Source organism: Seriola lalandi, unplaced genomic scaffold (assembly GCF_002814215.2).
Source record: "Seriola lalandi dorsalis isolate HSWRI2012SDOR001 ecotype SW California unplaced genomic scaffold, Sedor1 jcf7180002054353, whole genome shotgun sequence".
NCBI classification, from domain to species: domain Eukaryota; kingdom Metazoa; phylum Chordata; class Actinopteri; order Carangiformes; family Carangidae; genus Seriola; species Seriola lalandi.
The window spans coordinates 386,676-411,488 of record NW_019524906.1 but is presented as its reverse complement, the minus strand read 5'-3'; the positions used below and the strand labels follow the sequence as shown (position 1 = coordinate 411,488).

The following is a 24,813-nucleotide window of genomic DNA, read 5'->3' as shown; positions in this document are numbered from 1 at the left end:
CCCCACCTCCCCCCTCCCTCAGCCGGGATCATCATTGATCCAGATGAAGTGTTCGGCTAACTGTGTGGCCAGGTGCTGTCTTTATAGACTGTCCTATTGATCTGTGTAAAGTGCTATGTGTGATTGGCAGGGGACATTGATCTGGCTCTAAGTGGCTGCTGCTTTAATGATGTGTCAATGGACAGGCTTATCGACCTGCAGTCCAAGCTCATCATTGCCATCGACGTGGCCAAGGGCATGGAGTACCTGCACAACCTCACCCAGCCTATCATCCACAGGGACCTCAACAGGTGGGTGCCACAGTAATAACATATATGGTGGGATGCTATTGGCAGTCTGAAATAACTGTTGTCATTGCAAATAATACATGTCTTCCTTCCAGTCATAATATTCTGCTTTATGAGGATGGACATGCTGTGGTGGCTGATTTTGGAGGTAAGGCCCAGAGACTTATTGTAGTTGAATTACAGCTGCCTTAACCAACTTTTTTATACATCAGCATTTATACCTGTGTTTTTTGAAAGACGAAATAACAAACATTAGTAAGAGGAAGAATTGTTTTAATTTGTTGATTTAGCTGGCAATAAAACTCCCCCTTGCTCAATTTAATCGAGTCAGGGGTTTTGCTGCTGCAGCCTCACTTGGTCTGGTATGACCAGTAGCTTATGGTGGCTAATTGTAGCAAACGTTCAATAGATATTTTTGTATAACTGACATTACAGAGTCGGTTTACTTACTTTTGACTATTCTCTGCTTGTGCTACTGTTATATTACGTTTTCAGATTTACCTCTGTCCTGCCGCTGTTCAACAAATGTTTATATATCCTCGCTTTAACGCAGCTTTAAAGTCATGGGCCATATCATGAAGTTCAATGTATTATAGCATCAACTAGTTTTTACATTTCATATTTTTTGGAGCTAATATTGTGATAAACTTTGAAAAATAATTAGTGATATGTAATACCATTGCAATCATCCATCCCTACACTCGGGAAATGTTTGTTCACCCTGGCAGCTGTGTTTCTGTTCGTTTCATAGTTCTTTGTAATTCTGGCAATCAAGAGTGTTTATTCCCTGGCGCTGCTGATAAAAAGTACAACTAAAGGACGTAACTGCCAACGGATGAGCTTTTTTTTTTTCATCATCATTGTATGTCCTTCCCTTTGTCTGCAGAATCTAGATTTCTACAATCTGTGGACGAGGATAACATGACCAAGCAGCCAGGGGTCAGTGCTGTCTCCTCTTTTTCTCTCTTCTTATTCGATGTCGCACTAAAAAAAAAAAACCTTTTGGAATGAGTTCACTCTCTCTGGCCAAATACTCTCACACCATCTGCAGCTTCCGTGGAACAAGGCCTTTTGGAAATAGTGCCTTGTTGTTTTTTGTTTTTTCTTTTGCTGGAGCTCAAACTAGAGCTTCTGTTGGAACCTGTCATCAATTACCCAATTATCCACCAGCTAAAAAAAAAAAAAAAAAACTGCCTCCATGCAGATTCTGTCTCAATGTGCTGACTCATCACCATTCAGAGTGCTTCGCCTGCAGTTTGGTGTTAAGTGTGTTGCATCTCTTGGGAGCTGCCTGTTGTGAGGAACTACTTGCCCTTGCTGGGACGCAGTGTTTATGTCAGTAATTGGGTCTCATTTTGTCTGTTTGCACGTGTGTGTGTGTGTGTGTGTGTGTGTGTGTGTGTGTGTGTGTGTGTGTGTGTGTGTGTGTGTGTGTGTGATGGCCTGAATATGTTGAACTTAAATCTCACAGTTGATATTCTGTTGTTATTATGTTATTCTTTTCATTTATTTTTTTCTGCGAACGAAAATTCTGTCCATGGCAATACTGCCTTTATTATATAAGTATATATATATATATATATATATATATGTGCCTGTATGTGTGTTTTTGTGCAGAACCTGCGCTGGATGGCTCCCGAGGTGTTCACCCAGTGTACTCGCTACTCAGTGAAGGCGGACATGTTCAGCTACGCCCTCTGTCTGTGGGAACTGCTTACCGGAGAAATTCCCTTCGCTCACTTGAAACCTGGTAATTTTTCTCCAGTCACAGGCTTTAATGGTGCCACTAATCGTGCACACCAGAGGACAAACTGAGGGGGATACAAATTTCATGGCAATCCATCCAATCGTTGTTCAGGCATTGAGCTCAAAACCACAATTGTAACCCTCATGGTGGCATGCAAGAGGAAAAGTCAGAATCACCAGAGTCAGCATAAAACATTCCTCTGTGAACCATGGATGTCTGAACAAAAATTCATGGCAGTAAATGTCATGGTTGATAAGATATTTGAGTCTGGACCAAAGAGGCTGACTGACCGACCAACAGACTGACAATAACTAAACTAGAGCTAACGTGGCTGCAAATATGACAAAATATATTGAAAATCCACATGAAACAACACAAGGAAAATAATCTAACATCAAGCAGAGAACAAAAAGGCTGTTAGACATTAGATGATTTTAAAACTAATTTTAAAATGTTCTGCTACCCTCAGCCGCTGCAGCAGCAGACATGGCGTACCATCACATCCGGCCTCCTATTGGCTACTCCATCCCCAAACCCATCTCTGCTCTTCTGATGAGAGGCTGGAACGCATGCCCAGAGGTAAACCACCTGATTTCACTTCTTGAACCTTGATTCTCAGCAACAGTCAGCACAATGCTAACTTGTTCTTGATTAATATATACACTGCACTTTATACAGGTTTAAATAATGTAGTTTACATCCACATTGTGCTCTACAATCCTCTCTATGCAAGTATTGTGTCTTAGTTTTAAACTGTAAAACAATCTTTCCACTAATATCTTTCTACGTCATTAGCTATCGACATACTGAAGCTCTGAGAAGCAAATGATGCCGCGTCAGCTGCTGCGGCTGCAAACGTGCAGCACTAACGAATGGGACTACCGTATCCCCACGTGATACATTAACTCATGCCTGTTAATAATTAGGAGCACATGTGACCTATTTTTGATGATGCCCCCTCAGCGCTGTTATGTTCATAATTAGCCAGGTCTCATTAAGACACATTATTACACAGCCTAGCATGTTGGCACATTTCTCCCTCTGTGGTCCATCTCCTTCCTGTTTGCCAGTTAAGGTTGACAACCAGTTGCGTGTTGGTGGACATGTCTCCCTTGGCGATGGCTTCGTCCCAGTGTCACCTCCTCAAGACACTTCTTTTTTTTTTTTTTGTAAACAAGAGTGCAATTGTAATAGGCCGTCACAAGGTTGCGTGTGTACACAATTCCCATGATGCCTCACCTGTACAGTACACCAGCTACCATGGGGTTTGGAAGTGGGACATGCTGCACTGTGTTTACAGGATTTGCACAGAATGTATCAGTTAAAAACTGAGACACTTTGACTGAACTTCCAATATACATGATTATATAAACTTTCAAGACCAAAACAATGCTGTGAAGTGTTTTTTCTACAGAGCAGTAAATACTTGATTACTGTCAAACACCATGAACAAAAAGAAAGTGCAAAAGCACTTACTAAAATCAAAATGAGACGACTTTTGCATTATTTTGTTTCCATTTTTACTGTTATTAATATTTTCCTGATTTTTGTTTGGTCTTGGTCTCATTTATTCAAAACAGAATGCAGACCGACCTCGACAGCTGTCTGAGTATGTCATGTATAATTGAACAGGTCTGGCGTGGCAGTGTTTGTTCTTTTCCAGCGAGGCAAGAGATCTAAGGACTGCTTTTGAAGCAGAGTTCACCTTTGCTTCATGTGTGGGCGGACTGAAATCAGCAGAATGCACGGGCCAATGTTAGAGTGTGTGTGTGTCTGTTTTGGGTTGTACCTGCTCCATTTGATTGTTCAACCTTGAAACAGAAAACAATAATAACAACAATGGTTTGATTTTTCTGCCTCAGGATAGGCCTGAGTTCTCTGAAGTGGTTTCCAACCTCGAAGAATGCTTGTGCAATGTTGAGGTATATAATATCACACATGTTTGTAAATGTCAGCTCCTGTTTGACAAGCTGTAGCAATTAAATTTTCTCAGTCATGACTATATTTCTGCTTCTGTGTGTGTTGTGTCTTGTATGTGTGGTTCTGTCACAGCTGATGTCTCCAGCTTCCAGCAACAGTAGCGGCTCCCTGTCACCCTCCTCCTCCTCTGACTGTCTGCTCGGGCGAGGAGGACCCGGCCGGAGCCACGTGGCTGCCCTTCGTTCTCGTTTTGAGCTTGAGTACGCTCTCAACACTCGCGCCTACGCCTGCTGGACACAAAGGTAAGAGAATTGAAGCATGTCCTCAGACAGATGAAGTTCAAGAGGGTGAGAATAATTTACTGCACAATGGCAACGTTCACATGCACCCAGTTAAAATAACCAGCTACTGGTCGTAGCAAAGTCTGGGTACGGTTTTAATCAGTTTAAGTTGTTTGCATGAAGCTCTGATAACCTGCTGTTGAGCAAAGCATACTTTCTCTCGCTTGATTCTCAGTGAGCTGAACTGTGTCTTTTAGATTTAAATCTAAACAACTTGAGGATTGAATCAGACCTTTACTGAATCAAACACTAAACATTAAGATGCTAAAATATTTGCATCTACAAATTCCCAAACTTTATTAACTGTTAAAGCTTGACATTGTAAATCCATGATACTGCATCTGATGACTTATCTTCTGGCCTTACATTTATCCATACATCCATCCATCCATCCATTAGCTATACTGCTTATCTTTTGAGGGGTGTAGGCGGGCGGGAGGCGGGGTAGCCAGAGAACCTAGAGCACCTCCTAACTGAAGGCCAAACTGAGGTTTGAACTCAAAACCTTCTTGCCATGAGGGAACAGGTGCCACTGCACCAAAACTTTGTTGGATAATTTTGGAGAAAACTGACCCAGATCAAATGTCGTTTCGTTGTTTGTTGGTTTGAACACCAGAAGGGAAGCTTTACCAGCTCTTCAGCCTTTCTTGAATGATATTTTGCTCAAACTAATGTGACCAAAGGCCTGTGAGATAATTTTTCAAATGGTGAGTCAACAATAAGAATCAGAGTTTCTTTCAGATTAGCAGCATCTAAAATATTGTACTTCACTTACACTCAATCAAGTAATCAGCTTAATTTGGAAATGCTGAAACCAACTGTAGCAATGACGCACGTAAAAAATTTTCATTAGTACAATTCAAATCATAAATAATGGAAGAAATGCACTTGCTACACTGCTTGTCAGAGCAAACTACATGACCACCATAAATATACCAACAGCAACAGCAGCGATAAGGACGTTTTAGTTTGTCATTACATAAAATTATAATTAAAAGTGGTTAAGTGTTTAGATGACACAGTGACCCAATTGACAGTGAAATACAATGACATCTCAAATATCTCCCCTGATTATTATTAATGTGCACATTCATCAGCCAAAAACTGTGGCACTGAGTTAAAGGTCCATTAACATTTACATAAAAAGTGTAAAGATGATGAGATAATGCGGTGTGTGAATAAAGTTGGACAATCTCATCTGGGAACTGCAGTTGCTCCAGTACTCACAGTGCAACAATATATGTGGCAATTCTTTTTAGCAAATAAAAACATGACTTCATTCAACTACTGAATCCTCCTTCCAAGATGGTTTGTTTTCAGAGCTTCGAATGGTTGAAATGTTTTGTTTTGTAAACACAGATGTTCAAATTTATATGGTTAATTATCTGTTACCATGTGGATAATCCTAAATCTGTTGTCGTTGTTAACCTTGGTAAATGTAGTTAAATGTTTTTGGGTTAAGGCTCTGCTAACAGGAATTCGACAAACATCATGTCTGGGCTTGTAGACACCACTTGCTCTGAACAATTGTTTGCCAGCAACATGAAGACCAGTTAAAATACTTACTGCAACAGTGAGGAGAGGAGTTGCTCAGATACCCAACAGGAAACAAAGGAAAGCAAATGCAATAAAACATGCATGGTATTCTGACCGAGGAGGAAGGCCTATATTAGGTGCATGGCTTTGAGCCTCAGTAGTGTGTGTGTGTGTGTGTGTGCGCGCCTGGTAACAGTCACTATGAACCCAGTAACAGGAGGTGGGGTTGCTGTGATGTGGCGATGGCTTCTCAGTAATTTCCAGACGCTCTATCAAAGGTTAGACAAGACTAATTCAGCTCCCACACGTCTTAAATGTGTTGTACTAAAGTTTTCCAATATCACCAAATAACTATAATTGATCATCAGTAAAAATTAATTGTTTTCTTTTCATGACGTGGTGTGCAGTTTTTGTTTGTTGTCACCCCATCAAACCTGTCACTCATTTTGTTTACAGCAAGTGAGAACAGCCTGGTTTTAGGCCGGACCTTCGATACTGAATTCGCTTGTATCTAGTCCCTCTCCATGTAAACGAAGAAGTATATATTTCTGCATTAGTGCTGTTTTGGAGTGGAGTAATGAGTTAGGGTTAATTTTATTTTATTTTCATTTTCAGTGAGCAACGGCGAGCATCTGGAGGCCTTTCACTGGAGGAACTAAGAAGGAACATGCAGTTCTCTCCCATTGATCGAAATGGTTTGTGTGCAGATTACATGTACCGTGCTGTATACTGATGTAATTGTTTTTTGGAAGTGACAGTTTAGCAGTTTAACACTCAGGTCGGGATCAATTCACATTCAAATTAAGGTAGTTCTCTGAGATTATATTCTGTAGCAAATTAAGACTCCAAATTAGCTTTTGAGGATTTAATACTTATGAAGTGTTGATTTTGTCCATTATCTTTACCAAGTACTATTGTTTATTTCATCCTCTCATAATTCTTTTTATTTTTTATCTAATTGTTGATTTTGTACTTTTTATTGTAGTTATTCATTTTTAAACCATCTTGCAAAACAGACTGTATGTTCTGCTCTTAGGTAATACATAATAATTTAAAGGATAAGGCTGATCCTATTCTGTATTATTCCTATTGTCAACAAACCCCACAGTCAACAGCCCCCAGCTCACACCTCTACAGACAGAATATAACGTTTCATTTGTAAAAAAAAAAAGTCAGTAAATTCCTGAAGCAGCTGGGAACTGGGTACTTTGTGGCAAACGCTACCTAAGCAGGGGGAAATAGTGTGTTTGTTGGGAACTACTTTCAGCAGTGGACTAATACACATTTGGTGCTCTGGTGAGTATATATGGCAGTAGAACAGTGGATGTTTCAACACGTCAACAAACTACAGTGACTATATTCATAGTAATGGAAGGAGCAAGTCACCTAACGCACCGATGTTGCTCTGTGACGCCTTTTTAATAGTGTCTGGACGACAACGGAGATCTATGGCACAGACAATACTTGTTAATCTGTGACATTAACAGTTAGTTTGGGTTTTTTCATAGGATTTGTTGACAGTAATAAATATACAGAAAATCACCAGCTTTATCTTTTAATTGTAAATTGTAAAATTAAATGAAACACACCACAAATGAGAGAGTCACTGTTGCTGCCGACTTGTCTGTTTTTCAGGGTATGTGTCTGATCCCATGAGCACCATGAGATTCTGCTCTTCCCTCAGCAGCAGCGGCAGCTTCGAGGACAGTAACTAACCCTGCTAAGAAGATCACTATTTCTGAGTATTTATTTTAAGTAAAACTGTATAAACTGATGGTAGGAATAGAAGATATTGCTGACTAATTGCTAACTAAACTATTTGGTTATAACATATTGTATGTTTTACATTACCAGTACCCAGTACCTCCAGTACTGTGTTATATTTTGATATACATACGTTTTTTTAATATTTAGTTGAGGCTTTTAGTTTTTGTAAATAATTTTGTTTTAGTGTAGTGTATTTTAAGTTTTGCGAAAATCTGAAATACAATCTTTGAAAACCACTGAATATGTGCAATGAACACAACTTTGCATGTACACACAATTTTATTTTTAAATGGAAAAATAGCAGGTCACTCTCACTCTCATTTCTCATTTTTATTTTCTGAAGGACCGAATCACACAAGCGATCAGTCACTGACAGATATGAAATGAAAAGATGAAGCCTCACAAACACACACTAGCCATAAAAATCAGGTGATAAGGTGATGCAAATAAATAAACTTTAAGTATAATTTTTTAAAAAGAGGTAGTATTAGCAGCAATAATGACACAAAGCGGTGCCTAGATTTGACATTTCACAATATTATCAGCTTTAATATCTAATTATCAGAGTAATGATGAGGATTGAATTAATCATGTTAACTTAGCTAAGTATTCCTGTTGTTGTGATGCATTTTTGTCTAGATACTGTCATCTAAACAAATAGTTATGTTACAGCACTGACTGTCATTAACACAGAGTGATGACTGATCTCTGATCAGAGCTGAAGTCTGTAAAATCATGCTTGTGGCAGTGAGTGGAAATATAAAGTGTACTGGGGGCTAACTAAACTGTGGGAGTCAAACATCTATGAATTATTCAGTCATTTGTGAGCGTGAGTGGAGGAGTATCTGTTTACAGGTAATAGGCGATCGCAGCTGTACTTGATACCACACAAAACCTATGCCTCTTTGTTACCAACAATAGGAAGAGATGGTCTATTGTAAACATTTTATGTAGCAGTCAAAACTCAGTGTGCAGCTTCTTCTTTTTGGTGGTCAAAGGATGAAGACTATTTACGAAGTCACTGTAATTTAAACACCGAGACCACGAGACACTTGAGGGCTTCTGTCAAAACTAGAATCATCTTGAATTTGTTGCTTCATTAACCGACAGATAAAACCTAATTTCCTAATCACTACAAATATTCAGTGCCATCTGATTGTACAAAAGCTTGCTAAAGTGCTTTCTCTTGTATCTCTGCAAGTTTTTTAAGTTTTTAAAAATAATCAACTTTAATATTTGAAGTGCTTCCAGATATATCTCGTTTTAAAGTGTCGCTGTTACCTTAGTGCCAGTGTCTGAGGTGTGAAGCTCTAATGTCCACTCTCTGTCCGTGCAGCAGTCAACGAAGGATATGAACTGCGACCAAACAATGTCTCATCCACTGAGAAAGTGCTCAGTCTGTCTTTACTGAGAGTGTGTTTGATGTCCTGGATCAGCTGCACGTCTCTTCTCTCTCCGTTGATGCTCCCATCAGTCGGTTTGGGTTGGATCTCTCCGTTGTGAGACTCCTCTTGGCTTCCATCTTCAGACTTGGATGTTGTAAAATCAGTTATTTCTGTAACTTCGTGACTTTGTTCTTCTGTTTTTCCCTGCATTTCCTCTGTGTCTTTCAGTCCATCTGGACTCGCTGAATGCTCGCAATGCTCTTCTGTTTTGGATGATGGTAAGAGACCTTTAATCTCTTCAGTTTCTGTTTGTTTTTCATTCAAGTCTGGACCATTATCCGTAGTTTCCTCTCCACTTTGGTTCTCTATGACACTCTCAGGTTTGCCACTGGCAACTGAATGATGAGTACCTGCAATGCTTTCCACTTCAGTTTTGGAAATCTCATTTTGCGTCAGAGTTGGTTCATCTTGAACTTTGTCTTCCTCTAGAGATCCCCTGCTTCCTTTTCTTTGCCCGTTTGTAGACTCTTCTTCATTGTCTTCAGTCTCTGTTTTTGGTATTAACTCCTGCACCTCAGTCTCCTCCTTGTCCTGGAGTGTATGTCTGGCAGGCTCGTTCTCATGATGTTCACCATCTTGAGTTTGTTCGATCTCGAGGTGTGACTCTACAGCTCCCACTTTGTTTTTTTCCGTTGTCTCATTTTCATCTTTATGCATTTGCTCTTCTTCTGCATTTTCAGACATCTTCACCATCTTAAGTGGACTCTCGGATCTTGGCAGCTCTGTTGATTTTGTGGCTTCTTCACTCGAGATGGACACTTGAGTCTGTGAAGCCTCTTCCTTCAAGTCTTCTAAAGGTTCAACAAATGTCTGGAAAAACTTTGAAGTTTGATGCATGGTCACCCAGTTTGTGACTAGATCTGTGCTGTCTTCTGCTGCGAGGGCCTCTGGAGTTTCTTTACCTGTTGCGACGCATTCTTCTGCGTTATCAGCCTCATTGTTTTGTGCTTGAGGTTTGAGCAGCACACTCGCTCCTTCCTCCGAGGCCTTGCTCGCCTCCTCCGTGTCTGCTCCATTTTCTCCGTCAGCAGCAGAGAGGTTGACGGCGGCGGCGGCAGCATTTTCATCAGAGTGTGGGTGTTTGTCAGACACTGCAGGGGTCTCATCTAGTAAGTGAGTTGTACCACCTAAATCGGGTGTTGAAGATTGTGCCTGTGCGGCAGAAGAAGCAACTATCACCTCATGGACATTATTATCATTATTTCTGGTTGAGTCTGAATCTCTGTTTTCATTATCCAGGTCAGATTTGTTGCCATTTTCATCTTTAGTTTCCTCACGGTCGTCTCTGTCTTCATTCAGGCCATCTACTGTAGATCGCTCTTTTATCTCCGTCACAACTGTTTCTTGCTCTGAATCTTTTTGAGCAGATTCATCTTGTTTTTCAACACTTTGATCCCCCTCCGTAGCTTCACTTTCTACAACATCTGTGTCAGGACCCTGATCCACCTTGTCGTCTCCAGACTCCACAGTTACTTCTTTTACTTCTGCACTTTCATCTTCAGCCGGTTCCTCCTCTGTTTTTCCTTCGTCTTCAACATGCTCTGCTGCTTTCACATCATTATTGTCCTCAGTTGAAGCCTCTGTCGTATCGTCATGAGTTTTGCTCTCTGCTCTGGTAGAAATCTCCCCATTTTCTGCATCAACTTCTCCATTTTCAATGTCGGTACCTGCTTCCTCAGTTTCTTCCCCAACGTCTTCACACTCCATCACATTGTTTAGCATCTCCTCGTTTGCTTTAGTCTCACCTGCTGCTTCATTGTCGCCAACGACCTCTGACTCAACAGTATTTTCATTAGATATTTTCACATCATCTGGATTTCTCTCGGGTTCCTCAGTCATCACAGATATTTCCTCTCCCTCTCCGGTCTTACAAATTATGATTTCTTCCTCTTCAGATTCTTTGAGATTTTTATTCTTTTCAGATTCACTTTGCGGAGCTTTGTTCTCATTGTCATCTTCCTCTTCATTTTCTGCTTCGTCACCCTTTTCTTCATCGGCATCTGTCTTTGTCTCTTTTATTTCTTCTCCTTCATTAGTTTTATCAGTTATGGCTCCCTTAGCTTCAGATTCTTCCTCGTCATTTTTATTCTCCACACATTCGCTCTCCTCATCTTTTTCTGTCTTTTCTGATTCATCAGCTCTCTCTTCATTTGCAACTTTATCCTGCCCGTCAAGGGTTTTCTCCGCTGGTTCTTCATTTGTCTCTCCTGCAGTGTTTGAGTTAGTTTTAGTATCCTCTACAATGATTTCCTCATTTTCCATCCTTTCTTCTGTCTTACTTTCATCATTCCCTTCTTCTTCTGTTTTATAATTTTCATCAGTTGTTGTTTCATCTGAGTTTGTTTGTTTTTCTTCCTCCTTACTGTCCTCCTCAATTTTCTCCTTCTCTACCTCATCATCTATTTCCACAGATTTTTCTGTCTGCTCTTCTCCCAACCTTTCTTGTTGACTGCCATCCTTACTTGCCTCTGCTGCTGACACTTCGTCTGCTTCCTCCTCTTTAATATCATCTTTACTGCCCTCATCTTTTGCATTGTCCTCACTTATGTCTGCTGTTTTTTCCACTGTGGTATCTCCGCTCCCCTCCAATGAGCTGCTTGAGTTCTCTGCTGTGACTTCTGTTTCTGATGCTTCAGTTCTGTCCTCGCTGTCTGCCTGCTGCTTCTCCTCTGTGTCGGTTACAGGTGCCTCTTCACAGCTGAGGGCCTCTCGCTCCTCTGAGGGCTCTGCTTTCATCTCCATTGTCTCGCTCGCTGTCATCCTCTCCTCTGCATTATCTGACGCTGCTGTCTCATCAGTTGTTTTATTCGGCTCTGATACTGATGATTCATCCTCCACACTGCTTTTTGCACCTTGCCCCGTCTCATCGGGCTTCACCTCCTCTACTTCGGCAGTTTTCTCTTCATTTTCTTCATCTTTTTGTGCTGCGTCTGCATCATTGGACTCAGCTGCTGCATCTTCCTCAGGCTCTGACGTTTTGTTTTCTTCTGTCATGTTCTCTTCAGACACAGGATGTAGATCTGCACCTGTGTCCTCTAACTTCTCCTTTTCTGCTGCTGCTTCCTCTGATGCAGGTTTTTCATCATCTTCATCTATTTTGACCATCTCAGCTTTAGTATTATCACTGTTCTCATGAGGCTGTTTTTCTGTTTCATCCTCCTGTTCTTTTGGCTCAGATGTCTCTTCGAGATCCTGAACCCCTTCAACTTGACCAACACCAGCACTTTCCTCCTGTTTCATCTCTTCTCTGAGGGTCTGTTGCTGCTCTGTAAATGTCACTGGTTTCTCTGGAGCTACATTTGTACAAAAAACAATTAAGAGCTTGTTGAGGAAAATGTATTTTCTTCAAGATTTGTCTTGTGTAGTTTGCAAAATCATTTGAATGAAATTGTGAAATCTCCTACCATTGTTGTTCTGTTTGTGGCCTTTATCTGTGGCCTCCTCCTCCTCCTCCTCCTCCTCCTCCTCCTCCTCCTCAGTACTGGTGTCGCTCAGTTCGGGCTCAGAGCTGCAGTGGGACTCCTTCAGTATGGCTTCTGCCAGCTTCTCCTGCACAGATTTAGCTTGGGATAGGAAAAAAAGACATGCAATGATATGAGTTCACATTTCTGTAGGAACAGGATAACGAATGGTGACCAAATGTTGTGTTTTGTATAATGTCAAAGCAATGAGAGAATTGAGCCAATGAAGAGACATATAGCCATGAACAAAAAAACATGTCTTTAATCTTTTCAGGTGCAAACATAAGGGAGAAAAACAACATGCAAAATGATCATTAAAATTCAAAGAAGGAAAAAAAAAACTTTTCAGTATAAATTCAGTACACATCTCAAACAAAAATGGAAACACAATGCAAATATAAACTCTAGATGATGAAAAAACTAAAAGAAAGTAAGTCACTTAACTTTGGCACTCAAGTGTTTTGTGCAAACTGATCCCATGAGTTTGAATAGAATTCCACCAAAAATCTCTTTCATTAATGGTACACTTAGAAATATGTGTAAGTTAAATATTTATGGGCAATAAGAAAAAGTAGGAAGCAAGCTGCTTGTATTTGTGTGGGTTCTCTCTATACATGATTATTCTGTAGCTCTTCACTTATTTCATATGTTGAGCTGTTTGAAATGCTGGGATTGTACACTATGCAAATACAAGTATTTTTACATCAGTTGCGGCTTCCTCTTTCTATTCTGATTGCAATTTCACCCCCTGAGGGCGGTTCAATTTTTTCTGAATTATATTTTGAATTATTTGTTTATTTATTTTTGAACCCAGAATATATAGTGCAACAGTAAACTGTGTAAAAAAAGAAAACATAGGTTCAACAAGGCTTTTATTGTGAAATACAATCAAAATATATTTATATGTGAGAATTTCTTATTAATATCCAAAATCTTGAAACTCATTTTGAATGAAATTGATTTTGACTATTAAAAAATGGATCGGACAGAAACACACCACAGACATGTCACAACATCACACAGAAAAAAAAAATACGACAGACAACTGTAATTTTTCCACTATTAAAATGTAAGAACATCATAATACTACAATTAAAATATCACAAACTAACAATACTGTAGTAGTGTCACAGTAATTATTTAATTGCTGTCAGGGCTGTGTTATTGTGCAAACCTGTCTCGACCTAAGCCCTGGTTGTGATAATAGTGGAAAAATCTCCATTCAAGATGGACCGATCCATTCCTCACTCAGGTGAAAGCTCCACAGTTGTATCTGTTGGTTTATACTCACCCCTCTCCTGCTCCTGTCCCTCCTCCTGTTTGCCCTCATCTACCGTTTTCTCAGCCTCTTTGTCTCCCGCGGTGTCATGACTCTGTTTATTCTCTGACCCTGAGGGGACGCTGGAGTCAGAGATGTCAATCTCCGTGCTGTCCCCTGCACTGTCCTGTAGATCCGTGTCTTTAGCCGCAGCAGACTCAGCCTCAGTGCCAGCTGCTGCTTCTTCTGGATTTGGTTCATCTTTTTCTTCTGGTGGAGCAACCGTTTCTTCTTGATGAACCTCTTCAGGTTGCTCTGCTTTCTCATCCTCTCTTGATTCTTTTGTAGCTTCAGCATCACTCGCCTCCCGGTCGCTGCCTGAACAGCTGGAGCCCGACCGGGACTTTATGTCTTCTGTTAAAGAAAGAGAAAGCATTTTAAATTCTTTAACAGAACCATTCTTTAATCATTCTCCACACTTCCAATATAAATGAATATGAGTTGTAATTCCTCTCTAACTAGGGAAATAAACTGTTGTAAATATGGTTTGTTGGTCTACAAAAAATATACAGGAAGTTTTTTATTTTACATTAAGAAATTATGTTAACATTTTCAACCTTTTTCCTGGGATTCAGACTTGATTGGACAGCAGAAATTAGTGTTTGAATGCCTTCGAGTGTATACCAAATAATTCTGTTTTGCTGTATTAAAAGCAGGTTTCAAATGAATAACACATGTGTGGTGTAATGCCTCCTTAGTCTCAATTATTCTCCTCTCAGGCATTACATGAAACATGTGTTCTAACGAGTAAGATCACCCACCATCCTTCTCATCGTCTTCAGTCTCAGAGGCATCTCTCTCTTTAACCACCATCTCAGTTTCACTGGTTGGAGATGGGGATTTCTTTTCTTTTGGCTCCCCTGCAGGGCCTTCATCATCTGCTTCAAAGTCTTCTTCATAATCTGAGGGTAAGGACACAGAACATTTATTGAGATACTTTAGATACTTTATTGATGCAGTCATGTTTTATGTACTCAGAGGTTTGAGTCATTATACCATCTCTGACTTTGTCCTCCTCAGCTGCTCTTTCTTCTTTGACTTGAGTCTCCATGTCCTGTCGCTGACTTCTTTCATAGTCCGAATGGGAGGCAGCATCCTCTCCAGTCCTTTCTGTTTCCATCTCTTGAGCATTCTTTGAGCTGGTGACTGCCTCCTCTCTTCCTCCCTCCTCTTTGACTCTCTTTGGTGGAGGTGTGGGCTTTTTGTCCAATCCCATTGCTATGATGCACCTGAAAAATGTTCATAAAGTATTAAAGGGCTCAGTTTTAAAGAATAACTTGTCAGTTTGGGAAAATACACTGATTCGCTGTCTTGCTGAGTCAGATGACAGGATAGATAACCTCTCTCATATCCATCCATTAAACCTGCAATAACTGATTATTTTGGAAGCGGAAGCACAACTGTCGACACAACACTGACATACAATCATCAAGTTAATGTGGTGAAGTTGTGAGCAAACAGAGCAGAGACAGAGCAACATCAGTGTTCATTTGGAGCTGTGTTTGTGGCCATCAGATAAATGCAAGTCTGATATTCACTCTCTTTTAGCTCAGTTTTGGTCTCCACCAACTAAAGTTGCAGGCCAGAAAACCAAGACAATGAGCTGAAAGGAGCTAAAACTGCTGAGTCTACTAGTCTACTACAACTGACCCTTTTCCACACAAGTAGTCATTATTTTAATATTGTTAATATTGAATATTAATTGTAGCTGCTTGAAGCTGGAGCCAGGAGACACATTCAACGGACAGATAAGAGAGTGAGATCGATCTTCTCATCTAATTCTTGGCAACAAAATGAAAAACAATTTTTCCCAATATGTCAAATTAAACTAAAAACACATTAAATTCTGCCTCTTATTGTACTTTTAGTATCTCAGGTGTTTTATAATAGACTTCTTGTGTTAGAGGCACACTTTACAGGGAGACCTTACTTGTAGCAGGGTGAGGCCCCTTCTACACTGGAGAAGCCAAAGTGTCCGTGCCTGCCGCCAAGTCTGGAGCCTTTCCTGTGTTTGAACTCACAGCAGGAGCTCAGCCGCTCCACCTGCAGCCCGTTCAGGAAGAAGGTCAAACTGAAGGGGAAGCCTCTGTGTCGCCTTGAAATGAACTGGAAAGACTCTGAGGGAAAGATCGAGCGTGTAGATGAAAGCAATTTATTTAAATCTGTGAGTTTGCCATTGCAGAACAGCCTTCCTACACCCTGTGATGTACCTCTGCATTTCCCTACCTATGGTTTATCTAAATGTGCACACACACTCCTATCTAAGAAACACAATCACAGATGGTGACACACTGACCTCCCTCGCAGAGCTTGCCTTTGTACACACACAAGTTCTCTCCTCCACAGTGCTGCTGAAACACTTTGACCTCGTCCCTCATGTCACTCAGGTCGTGGGAGAGATGAACCGTTTTGCCAAAATACACCATGTTCACACACACTCTGCTCTGGTGCACAGAGCTCCTCAGCATGACGGGGTCCTGGATGGAAAAAAATGCATGTTGGGGTCAATGACTGTGTATCAATTAGTCAATTAGTTATATTTTCTAATCCCAAATTTGACTGGGTGAAATTTACTGTCTACATTTATAGTGATAAATGTCATGAAAACTATTCTTATAATATATCGATGCATTGTATGTTCTTTTTCATTTTGTCTCACTACTGACATTTTGTCCTGATTATTCATAATATGACCAGTTACAATAGAGTAATTGTCCAAATAACTGGCATAGTAAACTTAGGCCAGTACGTGATGCATAATGTTGTTAAACTGATACTTAATATTGATTCATTTACGTTTATTTGATTTTGTTTATTGTCCAGCTTTGGTGTAACCTCTGGGTTAAATGTGCATGTGTAGTGCATTTAATAAGGATCTGTTGCTACAGATGAAGTAATAGAAAATGCTTGAAATCTTCTATGCAGCTTTGTATTTGCATTTTGGCAACACATTTAGACAAATCAAGACACACACAAAGACATAATCTCCTCCTACTAGGTGCAAATCAATGCATTTTATGGAAATCTGAATTGTCTTTCCTAATTCATCTAAAGAGGCTTCAGCTTGTAAGTTTGTTGTGGAAAGTTTTGTTGCCAGGGAAAAAATAAAGAGAGATAAAGACCTCAGTGATGTCAGCTCCACTGGAAGCAGTGGTAGGACGCAGTCTGCGGCCTCTGAGTGTGCTGCTGGGAGTGACCTTTACCCCCCTCTCTTTCCTCTTTGTGGCTGGAGGCACTGGGGTGACAAAATTGTTGATCACCGGGAGGCAGTAGGGTGAGATGCCATGGGAGGCCTCCACTGTGGTCAAACGTCTCCGGGACTCCTTGTCCGTCTGAGAGGGAAGTTAATGAAGTCACATTTATGAAAAGCCTTCAGCATGTGTGTTGCTGTGGCAGCTCAATAATTCAACAATAATAATTATTATTATTGTTATATTATTATTATTAGAATTACAATAATAATTCAATAATGTCTGTATGTGTGGGCAGTTACTTTTATTGTAGACAAGAGCTTGCTGGAGAGGTATTTGTCCACTGAGAGCTGAAGGGCAGCTACTCAAAACTGTGGATTTGTGATGTAGAAAAATGGAAATATGAACTTTTATGCTTTTAGTATTGAACAAAATAAATTTCAGAGCATGAAGCCATACTGTGCAATACAGAGTACAATACTATCAAGAATTTTTTATTAAGTTTCTACACCTCTAGAAAGTAGGTTCCAAACAATATTACCAAAAGTAGATTTTAAGATTTTAGAAAGAAGAAAGTATTGGTCTCAAAATAGATATGATTTTATCTGAATAGAAAAACATAAAACTGTCCCTCACTCCTTCTATACAAGCAGGTGGTCACATGTATTAATGTCTTATGCGTCACGGTCTCACAGTGCAGTTGAACAGCTGGTCGTTCTCATTGGAGGACTCAAGGTGTCTGTAAGGGGAGCTGCGTCTGAATGAAGCTGTGGTGCTGTTACTGTGGATCGGCTTCAGACGCACCGGCCTCTGCATCTTCCCTGGAGCCGTGTTGGGTCGAGACGATCCAGGCTACAGCACACACAAAACACATGACACTGTATATGTATCACCATGGAGACCTCTATGTCAGCATTTTCCGTGGTATCTTTGTGGTTCACGGCTGCCTTATGCACACCCATATATGCATGCTATAATTAATTATTGTTATACTCAGTATGTTGTGGTGTTTAAATTGAATTATTTCTGCTGTTTTTTTTTTTTTATATCATTATGAAGTATTTTTTCTTACAGTGTTCCAGTTGGGGATCATTAAAGTGTCAACCTACCTTTATTCATAAAGGTAGACTTATTTAATAAATTGATGATAAATGTCATCAATAAATTTGTGCAAAATGCACAGTAAATGCAGTAATCTTCCCAGAAGTGCCCTGACATTTTTCCAAACATATTACTGCTGCCGTATTTTAAACAAGGCTCAACCTGCTGAGGTGAGATGCTTTCAGACTTAAGAAGAGAGAGATTTCACTGGGTAAACACAGAGATCAATGCCAGGATTACTGGCTCTACTTATTCTGGCATCAAGGTCTGTGACTTTTTATGTTTGAAAGATAACCTGAATCCAAATCCTTCTACTTCACTTTAAACACTCTCGTCTGCACACAGAGAACATGAGCTAATTCCAGAAGAGACAGCTCTTCACTCGTTAAGTGTCTGTGTAAACATGGCAACTGTCAGCGTGCACAGATAATGATTTACATTACAGACAGACATTCATCACCTGAAGGAATGTCTTGGACTGAGACACCACTTGATTGTGGCTGAGTTTTTGAGTGATTAAAACAGATCAGAAACAGCTAGTCTGGCTCTGGCCAAAAGAAAGCAGTTCCCCAGCAACTAGCATAAACTCCAGAAAGTCAGCGTCCAGCACATAACCTTTTCTAAAAACTAGAGATTATCATTTTCACTCTTTGGTTTTGGTTCTCATCATGATTCTCATCAAGAAAGTGAATAAGCATATTTCCCAAAATGCTGAACTACTTCTTTAATGAAATGTCAATATTTTAAATACAAACCTAATCGCAGATCAGCTGTCAGGTATGAACTAAAGTTGGATAGATGACGCATTGTGATATTGTGTTTTTCAGGCAATAAAAACATATTTTACTAATGAGGGCAGTGCAAATTTTTAAATGAAACCTCATATTTTTATCCTGTAAGACACAGGTCTGATTGACCTATCCATCTCACACTGATTGACCTAAAAAAGGCTCCTTAACTAAAGGTCAAAATGTTTAACTCAGCCATAATATCGCTCTGTTTAATTGTGTTGTAACATTTAAAAACATTACTCTTGTTTGTATAATGGAGACACTGTGATTAAAGGTCAAATTTCAAGGTAGCAAGGAATCTGGACGGAACTTCAATCAGTACTGTTTGTAGTTCTGATTGGTCAACCGTATGCCTGCATCATTCATAGGTGCCGATTTATTAAATGCAATATTACAACAATGCGGAGGTGGAGGACTGGAGTCACATGACTTGACTCAAGTCAGACTTGAGTCAGACTTGATAAAAGACTTGATTTAACTTTGACTTGGTACTTGCGACTTGAGACTGGGCTTAGACTTGAGACAGGTGACTAGAACCCTAAATATTTGCATTTTTCCATATATTTGCATTTTGTTTTCGAAACATGATTGGGTGATTTCTAGTATGATACCTGCAAACCCAAGTCCAAAAATGCTCAAATTTGGATTGCAGGAGGAACATAGCACAATGCAAGTCCCATATGGAGATGTACTGTAATAGTAATAACCAGAATGGCACACAGTGGAGCTCATACCTCCCATTTCCCATCCTCCCACCAACTTTGGGGTAAATCAGTTAAGTACTTTTTGATGGTTAAAGTTGTTGGTTAAGAATTGAGAGTTGCATGTGACTTGCACATGTGTGTTACTCCCACCTCTGCAACAATGTCCACTCAATCTACTGGTGCACCAAGGCAGACGTTCAACTCACAGACTCAGAGGATTCGGAGTGCTCCCCCTCTGGCCCAGAGTGCTGTTTTCGGATGCCCCTTGCACCCGTGGGTGGGCGTGGAGACAAGATGCGGATGATGTCTTCTTCATATCTTTTAGAGCGCTCCACCTACCAAACAAGACCATCTATTAATATTACACTGTATGTGGCTATATGTGAAAACATTTGTTCCAGATTAAGATATATTTCTTCAAAATGATTCATGTCACTAACATGTATAATTTCACTTTAAAGAATACATGACTCAGATTGGACCCTCTGTATCCATAGAAACACTGAAGATTACTTTTTTAATAGATCAACATTGCAAATTAACTCTTTCTAACACATGCTGACCAATGTTTTGTGTCATATCATTTAAGAGTCATTAGTTTATAAAATAGGGCAGGGAGGCAGTGTTTAAATGTAAATGATGTACCTTGATCTTATGCACTCTTTCCCTCCTTGCAAACTCCTCCAGTTTCTTTTTGATCTCTATTTGATGGAGACGCTGCATGGGAGGGGCACAGGACAAATTAGCATCCCACATTATTCAAGGAGGAGCAAAGATTGGCTGATAGTGCTTTTTTTCCCCACTGTTTTTGTTTCTGGTACACTTTGTTCACCCCACCTCCATCTCCAGCACCTTGTGGAAAATGGCCTGGGCCAAGCATTCACGAACATGTCTCTGGTGGGCTCTCTGGATCAGCTTGTGTCTGTACTCTTTGTCTGGAACAATACGCCCACTCCTGGTGATCTAATAACAACAACAACAGTCTCAGCAGTGTTCAATCAATGAGTTTTTAAGGACTGATAACAATGTTTTCAAACTGAGGTCACCAACAGCTGATACTTTGTGCAGCACTGAAATACAATGCTAGACAAATTAAACTTCCTCGCAGGTTTAATGCAACTTTCATGTTAGTGATGGCCACAGTGTAATAGCCAATATTCAATAAAGATCATTACTAGACTGGAATGTCAATGATCAAATTTCCCTCACTATGAAGGATTGCAGGCTGTAAAAATGATTGATGCAAATGGTGAAAGTTTGACAAGTGTTTGTTCCTTTAACAATGTTCTGAACATCTTGTACGTTAATGTCAGTATTCATACAGTATTTTGACAATATTGTATCTGTATATGGTCGTTCCATGAAGGCCCATGTGTAGGACAGTCTACATTTGGAGCCAGTTGTCACTATATCATCATCATCATCATCACCATTGTGTTGACATACCAGTCCTGCTCTCTGCAAGTGTCTTCTGATCCGAGTGTTGCTGAAGTATCCAGTGAGATGTCTGTCTGTCAGACTGTTGTAAGCTGAGATAAGTCTGCAGAAACATGACCGATAAAAACACAGATGCTCTAAATTAATCAAACAAATTTCATCAAGATCTCACTTCTTGAGGGGCATCCAGACTTTAAACTTTGTCCTCCGCAAGAGAAGAGTTACTGATTACATCGCACAGACAACCAGAATCTTAATCAAATGGTTTAGTGGGGGAACAACACCATGTTTGTTTATTGGCAGTCGTTTCTTGTCCTCATTAAGTAGAGATCAGCTTCAGCCCGGCTAGTCTGAAAGCAGTTTTTTTTTTCCTACACAGATTTGATTTCCTCCAGCATTTGTACACAAGACAACAGGATCTTACAACTATAGGGTCTGTTACCGGTGTCTGATTACACACAGGAATTAGAGAGGATGGCACACTTAACCCTGTCTGCCTCCTCTTTGTCTCAGGAGCTTCTTAGCTTTGGCTACAGATTTCTCTCAGGACCAAGAGTACAGTGGTTAAACTATCAGTTATCACTTTATACATAACTTTCTCTGACCCAGTCAAACTTTGAGGAAGCACAGAAATATATTGTGATAATGCGTCAAAGCAGTAAAGACAAAAAGACTGAGAACTACCCTTGTTTCTGTTTCTCCTTCTTGTTTTATCACATCTTGTTTAGCGTCATCAGTTAAGCCCTTTCTTTTCTAAAACTGCTGTATGTAAAGTTTTTAATAAGTTTTTAGTACAATAGCCTAATTGTGATATTGGCATATGTTTGGAGTTAAAAGTTAAAATTAGTTCATTATGCCTCTGTAGTGACTACAATTCATTTTTTTTAATCAATGAATTAATTTCGGGGTTTCTAACTCATTAAAAACTGTTACACCTGGATAAAATAAAGGTCTAACTTGGAGGTCATCAAAAATAAATAAATAAAATAAATATGAATAAAAATAAATCAAATAAGCATACAGGCTTTAACAGTGAAGTAGCATCAAATGGAAATACTTAAGTAAATACTTAAGTTTCTGTCCTAGTTTCTGCTGTTTCTTCTTTTCTTTTCAGGTCGTGTTTAGAGTCATTTGTTGTTTGCAGTGAAGCACATTAGTACAGTAGCCTGAAAGTAGCACTGGTTCAGTGTTTGAGTGAACTACTTGAGTTAGTTATGCCTCAGTGGTGATTGTTACTAGACACTGTACCATACTAGAAAATGGTAGTGTCACTTATGATGACTGTAAAGTACTTGTATGTATTTTCTTGTGGACCTATTGGTTGACTAGCTTAACAGTAGCATGAGCATAGCTTTAGAGTCAATTAAAAGTAGTCAATTATGCCTCTGTAAAACTATATTACATTGAATTACATCATATATTTTATATCAATAAGTTAATTTCATGGTTTAACTATGAGCTAAGATTAAGTAAACAAAAAATAGACCATTACTCTGACCTACATGTTTATACAAATACTGCAGGTCTACAGACAGAAAATACCAAACTGACATCTTCTAATACAGTTTAATTAAAACGCTGCATCCACCTCCACTCTTGCACAGAAAAAATTAAACTGCACTTACCCTAGATTGAGGTGACTCATGATTTCCAGTTCGCACTCTCTTTTAAACCCCCTCCCTCCCCCAAAAAATATTTTAAGAAACAAGTGGCTGTGGACTGTGATCGGTCTGCGCTGCAGGGAAGATGTCTAGGCCGGTGTGAAGTCAAATGAACCCGAGGAAGAGTTGTGAAGTGTAGCAGGACATTTTAAGCTGAGCCGGACTGAGGCTGCACCTCTCCCGCAGCGGAACTGATGACACTCGCCGGTTGCCATGGGAGATCACGTGACGATGCTGCCAATGAGACTGGTTTCCACTTACAGAGACACTTTCAGTCCCACTGAGACAGACACCCAAACCAGGACAACACACACACACACACACACTCTCTCTCTCTCTCTCTCTCTCACAAACACTCACACACACACACTCACACACACTCACACACTCACACACACTCACACACTCACACACACACACACACACACACACACACACACACACACAGTTTTTTTTTAGACACACATTATTCATTATAGCTACTGATTTCAGAGCATACAACTATCTGCTGGAGTTTAAACCTATAGTCAATAATAATAATCAATATTTCATGTTATTTCCAACCTGCAATACCACCATGTAAAAATAACTAATTTGCCTACAAGAAAAAGCCTGCATTCAAAATCTTAATATAATTTATTGACTTTATTTACTTTCACATTTCATAATCTGATCTTTTATTTATTCAAATTCTTTATCTTATAAAAAGTAAAGCACAAGTACCTCAAATTCACTTAAGAACAATATACTTAGTTAACTTTAATTTAAGTTTTCATTAATCCTCACATTTACAGGTTAGTGGGGGGAAAATGCAGTTAAAAGTTTAAAGATCCCCTCAACACATGCTTAATACTCTGAAATAATAATCTGTGAATCTGTGTCAAACACAAATTTTTTTAAAGTTACGTCTACCACTTCTTTCCACTTTTCCCCTTCAGCAGATAAATGTTGAAACAGCTGTACAGCTGTCTAATATCAAACTCTGCACACACATCATCCTGCACAGTGACGCTAGACAAGCAAAACACATGAAGGCGGACTTAATGTTATCCCCATAATCACAGAGTGAACAACTGGTAAAATTGGTCAAATTAAAGCTGGCAGAATAGTGACTACTGTAATATCCCTGGAGATCTTCACAGTACTGCTGACTAATGAATCGCTAATGTGTGTGTGAGTGTGCACTTAACTGTGTAGGAGTAATCATAGAGATGTTGGTGCTGTCGCCATGTGGTATCCATCAAGTTAAATATAAAACTATCATTAAAACCTCTAAGGTCTTAAAACAACTCAACTGCTAGAAAAAAAATCTGATTCTCCAAACTTTTCCATGTTCTGTACATTATTAATATTACCATAACTGGCTACAAGGCAATAAAATCAGATCAAATCACTGTTCTCAGCACTGATTTCAAAGATGATAAACATATGAGCCATAGTTCACCAAGCACAATCAGGGCATCACTGAGTCCTTGGCAAAACCCTCAGTTTTCACATAAGAAAATACATGAACAGTTGGACAGGATGAATTTAGACTGCAGGTCCTCTGTGGCCCTCTTGTGGAAATGGAAAAAATAGTTTTTACCCGCAGACCATCATTTTTCACATTTTCCATCATGGACAATACACAAGCCTCCTAAAACTAACTGGGGCCATATTAACTCCATACAAAGATTATAGTCTATATTTAGGCTACATGTATGTGTAGGGGCACTGTACGCTGCTGTCTCATATCTTCCAGTGCCTCATTGCTTTGACATTGTGTTGAAGTACCAAACAATGCGTCAGCCTTTGAATTTTAATTCACAACCCTGGCTCATTTTTATAACCACTTTAGGTGTTTTGCCCTAACCAGTATTGACCAGTAAGGGGAGCCATGTTTCTGTCTGAAGGTGTGTCGAGGCTTCAGAGTCTTTGACTTGACTTTGACTGATAAAAACACGAAGAGAAGATTTCCTTCTGTGCTTCATTGTAATCCAACAGAAAATACAATCATGCAAGTGGGGAATTTCAGATCATTTTCAAATGTTACATAACATATGTGTATGTGTATGTGTATATATATATATATATATATATATATATATATATATATATATATATATA

General features: G+C 39.6%; 2 protein-coding genes across 2 annotated transcripts in view; one reads left to right on the top strand and one right to left on the bottom strand.

Annotated features, from left to right (window-relative positions):
* The window catches only part of tnni3k (TNNI3 interacting kinase), a 13,216-nt gene extending 5,382 nt beyond the window's left edge, over positions 1–7,834 (top strand). The window contains exons 17-25 of the mRNA XM_023407991.2: positions 186–290; positions 383–435; positions 1,174–1,226; positions 1,905–2,037; positions 2,504–2,613; positions 3,897–3,956; positions 4,087–4,256; positions 6,447–6,526; positions 7,467–7,834. Of these exons, the coding sequence (XP_023263759.1) occupies positions 186–290; positions 383–435; positions 1,174–1,226; positions 1,905–2,037; positions 2,504–2,613; positions 3,897–3,956; positions 4,087–4,256; positions 6,447–6,526; positions 7,467–7,546 (844 nt within the window). The 3' untranslated portion in view covers positions 7,547–7,834. The remainder of the gene's footprint in view (positions 1–185; positions 291–382; positions 436–1,173; positions 1,227–1,904; positions 2,038–2,503; positions 2,614–3,896; positions 3,957–4,086; positions 4,257–6,446; positions 6,527–7,466) is intronic.
* A 24-nt stretch (positions 7,835–7,858) lies between these two features.
* erich3 (glutamate-rich 3) lies at positions 7,859–23,012 on the bottom strand. Its single transcript, XM_087174442.1, has 14 exons — positions 22,672–23,012; positions 21,056–21,149; positions 20,447–20,572; positions 20,255–20,326; positions 19,816–19,944; positions 17,707–17,865; positions 16,945–17,154; positions 16,119–16,299; positions 15,753–15,939; positions 14,819–15,051; positions 14,584–14,724; positions 13,796–14,176; positions 12,448–12,606; positions 7,859–12,336 (listed from the first exon to the last, which is right to left on the bottom strand). The coding sequence occupies exons 1-14, from the start codon at positions 22,689–22,691 to the stop codon at positions 8,909–8,911; spliced, it is 5,520 nt and encodes a 1,839-aa protein (XP_087030568.1). The 5' UTR covers positions 22,692–23,012; the 3' UTR covers positions 7,859–8,908.
* Positions 23,013–24,813: the final 1,801 nt, after the last annotated feature.

What these genes read in the sequence shown, in the direction of transcription:
- erich3 (XM_087174442.1), bottom strand. Translation starts at nt 22,691, where the DNA reads ATGAGTCACCTCAATCTAGG. An exon ending in ACTTGCAGAGAGCAGGACTG is followed by an intron (nt 20,573 to 21,055) that starts GTATGTCAACAC and finishes TGTTGTTATTAG; the next exon opens with ATCACCAGGAGTGGGCGTAT. An exon ending in AGGCAAGCTCTGCGAGGGAG is followed by an intron (nt 15,940 to 16,118) that starts GTCAGTGTGTCA and finishes TCTTTCCCTCAG; the next exon opens with AGTCTTTCCAGTTCATTTCA.